Consider the following 5,737-nt stretch of genomic DNA (forward strand, 5'->3'; position numbering starts at 1 on the left):
CTCAGTTGTCCTCAGTGTGAAAAGATGCATCTCACAATCATACAGTCACTGCTGGAAAGGGTTCAAATATGCAGAAGATGCTGTAAAACCACAGAATGTGCAGGAGCTGGGGGTTTTTCTGAAGAACAGCAGCAGTTTAACTGTTCAGGACAAACAACGGACTCATGAACAACTATCACTAAACACAAAAACACACAGCTGTGGATCATTCAGCTAACAACACAGTATTAAGAGAGTAAGGGGATGTAAACTTTTGAACGGGGTAATTTTTATAAATTCGACTATTATTTTCTCTTGTGGACTATATGTGAACATCTTTTATGTGAATATCTTATTCAGGTCAGTACTAAATAAACAATAACATGCATTTTGTGTGATCCCTCTTATTTTGGTAAAATAATTCACATTTTGCAGATTCTGAAACTTTTGACCTCAACTGTATAGCTGCACAACAACACGATTTCAGCAGCAGCATCCCATCATTATAAACCTGTCGCCATGGAGATCTGTAATGACAGATGATGGAGAGCTGACTGTTTATTTAGAGTGATTATCGGTGGGCTATCGTTGAGATTCATTTTTATTTTTATATTTTCTGATGCAATTTTAATTTGATTTAATTAACGTTTCAGTAATTTTTGTGTTAGGTTTTTATAAAATTTGCATTGATTTTAATTATTAGTTATTTAAAACAACGTTTAATATTTTAGTTTATTTTATTTCAAATGCCAAAAATGTTTTACTGTGGTTTCAGTTTTAATTAATGATAATAAGCCTGGTTATTATATCTTCTGAACACTATGTTTTTATTTAATACTCAAATTTCATTTTCAAATAATGAGAGACTGTGATTTTCGGATGTACTATCACTAAGGGTTACTGTTGCTGTTATTATTATTTTATTATTATTATTATATGCCAAAGCAGTGATTAAACAAGAAACAAGATCCCTGTTCTAGCAAATGTACAATTAGTCATTAAACTAATATTTTCTACTTAAAATATGGAACATGTTAAAATATTTATATATCAATAAATATGTTTAAGTGTAATTAATGTAAATTAAATGATCAAAAAAGTCTCATATCTTGAGCCAGATGGGACAAGTTAAATTATTTCATGAAAAAAGGAAGAAAATAGCAGAATATCTGCACGCTTTATAGAAATCTGAGCACAGTTCTGTGGGGGAGGAGGGAATAAAAAGGGAAATATTTATCCATATTTATCTGCACAAATCCTCTGTGTTTCTGCCTCCTCTCTGTGTAATCCTGTTATCCGCGCGCACACGTCTTTCAGAATAACAAGCGTTCATTTGATCGTTCGGGGACGAGTGACTCATTCTGCGGGACACAACTGATCCACAGGAGGACTAAATACATATTCCTGGAATAACATCAGTGCTTTATGAAAGAATGCAGCTCGTGTAATGATGTGTGAATGAGGACTGCAGATATTAAAGGATGTTCGGGATCGAAGCTCCATCAGCAGTGTTTGTGTTGATTAGCACAGAAAATCATCTAGACTCGTCCTTTATTTATTTACGTATTTATTTATTTGCTTGCATTTATTTATTTATTTAGTGGTTATAGAAAGAAGCTGAAAATGAAAGTGAACAACACAAAATTAGTTTATAGAGTTATTATAGTTAACTAAAATTAAAACCATAAAAAAAAGAAAATTTTCATTATTTGAATAAAATGATCATTAAGTGAAATAAAATAAAATATTAAAGAACATAACTTTTTTTTTTTCAGCTAGCAGCCAAGGCATAATTTCTCATTTTAATTAAGTTTAATGATGTATGAAAATAACTAAAATACTGAAATAAAAAACTACTAAAAATCAAAACACACAATAAAATGACTATGACTAAAATTAAAAGGGAAAAAAGAAAATAGAAAAATAACAACTAATTCAAAGTATTAATACAATCTAAAAAGCATGAAATAAAAATGAATAAAAATTATATAGACATTAAAGCTACTAAAAATGACAAAAGCACAGTAAATGACTAAAACTTGAAGTAATTAAGTTAAAACGAAGAAGGAAACTATAAAAATAAAACATTCAAAATATTAATAAAAACTAAAATAAATAAAATGAAAAATTTAATTAAATTTAAAATTAAATTTAAAAATTATAAAAAAATAATAGACATATTTTAAAAAAAAATTAACCTAAAATTACAATGAAAAACTGAAATACAACTAATTCAAAATATTAATAAAAACATTAAAAAACACGAGTTTATAGAGTTATTATAGTTAACTAAAATTAAAACCATAAAAAAAAGAAAATTTTCATTATTTGAATAAAATGATCATTAAGTGAAATAAAATAAAATATTAAAGAACATAACTTTTTTTTTTTCAGCTAGCAGCCAAGGCATAATTTCTCATTTTAATTAAGTTTAATGATGTATGAAAATAACTAAAATACTGAAATAAAAAACTACTAAAAATCAAAACACACAATAAAATGACTATGACTAAAATTAAAAGGGAAAAAAGAAAATAGAAAAATAACAACTAATTCAAAGTATTAATACAATCTAAAAAGCATGAAATAAAAATGAATAAAAATTATATAGACATTAAAGCTACTAAAAATGACAAAAGCACAGTAAATGACTAAAACTTGAAGTAATTAAGTTAAAACGAAGAAGGAAACTATAAAAATAAAACATTCAAAATATTAATAAAAACTAAAATAAATAAAATGAAAAATGTAATTAAATTTAAAATTAAATTTTAAAATTATAAAAAAATAATAGACATATTTTAAAAAATTTTTTACCTAAAATTACAATGAAAAACTGAAATACAACTAATTCAAAATATTAATAAAAACATTAAAAAACACGAAATAAGAATTAATAAAACCTATATAGACAAAAAACTACTAAAAATGTAATTATAAAGTAAAAATAAAAAAAATTATAACAACTAATTATTAATAGGAATAATAATAAATATTAATAAAAACCATAACAGTATCTCAATTAAAATTGTTATTCACTTAAAATATAAAAATAAAATAACAGTAATGAATATTGTTCATCAACTAGAACAGCATTCACAACACTAGAAGGATTTTAAAGCTCAAATACCATTTTTAAAGAATTAAAAAAAAAGCTTTGAGCTTCATAATTTCTAAGTTTCTTATTTAACAAAACATTGGTAATTGACATTATGCCACTGATGGGGCCTGATTTGCACTGAAACTAGAATGTGAAATAGTTTGAAGCTGAATGTAAATGGTGTAAACCCTCTGTAGGTCAGTTCAAGTGGACTTTAATGACGGATTTGTGACGCAGCCCTGCTGCTTCTCACCTGTCCCGTGGTTCTCCCTCAGGCTCGCCGTATCGGGACAAGATCACCATCGCCATCCTGCAGCTGCAGGAGGAGGGCAAGCTGCACATGATGAAGGAGAAGTGGTGGAGGGGGAACGGCTGTCCGGAGGAGGAGAGTAAGGAGGCCAGCGCTCTCGGCGTGCAGAACATCGGCGGCATCTTCATCGTCCTCGCCGCCGGCCTCGTGCTGTCAGTGTTCGTGGCAGTCGGCGAGGTGCTGTACAAATCCAAACAGAACGCGCAGATCGAGAAGGTATCAGACGCAAACACCAGAGGTCGCTCTTTCACATCTTTATCGGACAAATACTAAAGTACAGTAGGTCTTAAAGTCACAGCAGCCGAATAAACCTGCTGTATCAGTCGCTCTTTCACGTCTTTATCGGACAAATACTAAAGTACAGTAGGTCTTAAAGTCACAGCAGCCGAATAAACCTGCTGTATCAGTCGCTCTTTCACGTCTTTATCGGACAAATACTAAAGTACAGTAGGTCTTAAAGTCACAGCAGCCGAATAAACCTGCTGTATCAGTCGCTCTTTCACATCTTTATCGGACAAATACTAAAGTACAGTAGGTCTTAAAGTGACAGCAGCCGAATAAAATTTTAAAATTATAAAAAAATAATAGACATATTTTAAAAAATTTTTTACCTAAAATTACAATGAAAAACTGAAATACAACTAATTCAAAATATTAATAAAAACATTAAAAAACACGAAATAAGAATTAATAAAACCTATATAGACAAAAAACTACTAAAAATGTAATTATAAAGTAAAAATAAAAAAAATTATAACAACTAATTATTAATAGGAATAATAATAAATATTAATAAAAACCATAACAGTATCTCAATTAAAATTGTTATTCACTTAAAATATAAAAATAAAATAACAGTAATGAATATTGTTCATCAACTAGAACAGCATTCACAACACTAGAAGGATTTTAAAGCTCAAATACCATTTTTAAAGAATTAAAAAAAAAAAGCTTTGAGCTTCATAATTTCTAAGTTTCTTATTTAACAAAAAATTGGTAATTGACATTATGCCACTGATGGGGCCTGATTTGCACTGAAACTAGAATGTGAAATAGTTTGAAGCTGAATGTAAATGGTGTAAACCCTCTGTAGGTCAGTTCAAGTGGACTTTAATGACGGATTTGTGACGCAGCCCTGCTGCTTCTCACCTGTCCCGTGGTTCTCCCTCAGGCTCGCCGTATCGGGACAAGATCACCATCGCCATCCTGCAGCTGCAGGAGGAGGGCAAGCTGCACATGATGAAGGAGAAGTGGTGGAGGGGGAACGGCTGTCCGGAGGAGGAGAGTAAGGAGGCCAGCGCTCTCGGCGTGCAGAACATCGGCGGCATCTTCATCGTCCTCGCCGCCGGCCTCGTGCTGTCAGTGTTCGTGGCAGTCGGCGAGGTGCTGTACAAATCCAAACAGAACGCGCAGATCGAGAAGGTATCAGACGCAAACACCAGAGGTCGCTCTTTCACATCTTTATCGGACAAATACTAAAGTACAGTAGGTCTTAAAGTGACAGGGCCTGGTTTTCAAGCAGACGTATGTATTTGTATAAATTAGAAAAGACTAGGACTGAAACGAAATCAACTCGTGTCTGTGATATGCTCTTCTGTGCACAGCGCTCGTTCTGCAGCGTGATGCTGGAGGAGCTCAGGGTGTCTCTGAAATGCCAGCGACGGCGGAAACAGAAACCTCAGCCGCCCGCCATCGTCAAAACAGAGGAGGTGATTAACATGCATACCTTTAACGACAGGAGGCTCCCGGGGAAAGAGACCATGGCGTGACGCCTCTCCTGTGACTCTCGTCCAAATGAAGGACATGAAGATGTTTCCTGTGGAAATCCAGATTCGTGAGAGATTCTGAACTACATCCCTCACAGAGCAGTACTCGATCACTTCTGCTCTCATTTCACATTGCTTTTCTCTGTTTTCCCTGTGAAAATAGGTCAATGTTTCAAACCCGTCCGTTTTCCTCATATGCCGCCTTTATTGCTGCCTTCAAGAGCATTGTTCATTTTCTCCATATTCTTCAATAAAGAGTCATGAACTAAACCAGCCCGCTCCACATGAATCACAACATTGCAAACTCTGATTTGACAATGCATTTGTAATTGGGGGGGGGATCTAGATTTAATTTTTTTCGATTATTGAGCTACTCATCCCATCACATCTTCTCAATACAATATAAAACTAATTCTATTTATTTATAAGAAGCTATGTCTTAGTTTACAATTTCTGAACATTATGGGAATGTTAGTATTGGCATGTTAGTCATGGCAACCCGTCAAAATAAAAGTTTGGTTAGAAATTGTGACAGAAATATAGGCCTATTACTGTTGTGCAGTAGAATGTACATATTTACTA

At 32.5% G+C, this 5,737-nt stretch overlaps 1 protein-coding gene across 1 annotated transcript in view; it reads left to right on the forward strand.

Moving 5' to 3' along the window:
* Window positions 1–5,481, forward strand: part of LOC107758138 (glutamate receptor ionotropic, kainate 2) — a 41,075-nt gene extending 35,594 nt beyond the window's left edge. The window contains exons 10-11 of the mRNA XM_016575806.1: window positions 3,355–3,605; window positions 4,994–5,481. Coding sequence (XP_016431292.1) covers window positions 3,355–3,605; window positions 4,994–5,158 — 416 coding nt within the window. The 3' untranslated portion in view covers window positions 5,159–5,481. The remainder of the gene's footprint in view (window positions 1–3,354; window positions 3,606–4,993) is intronic.
* The last annotated feature ends 256 nt before the right edge of the window (window positions 5,482–5,737 follow it).

This window comes from Sinocyclocheilus rhinocerous, unplaced genomic scaffold (assembly GCF_001515625.1).
Source record: "Sinocyclocheilus rhinocerous isolate Xijiao unplaced genomic scaffold, SAMN03320098_v1.1 scaffold2911, whole genome shotgun sequence".
In the NCBI taxonomy this organism is placed as follows: domain Eukaryota; kingdom Metazoa; phylum Chordata; class Actinopteri; order Cypriniformes; family Cyprinidae; genus Sinocyclocheilus; species Sinocyclocheilus rhinocerous.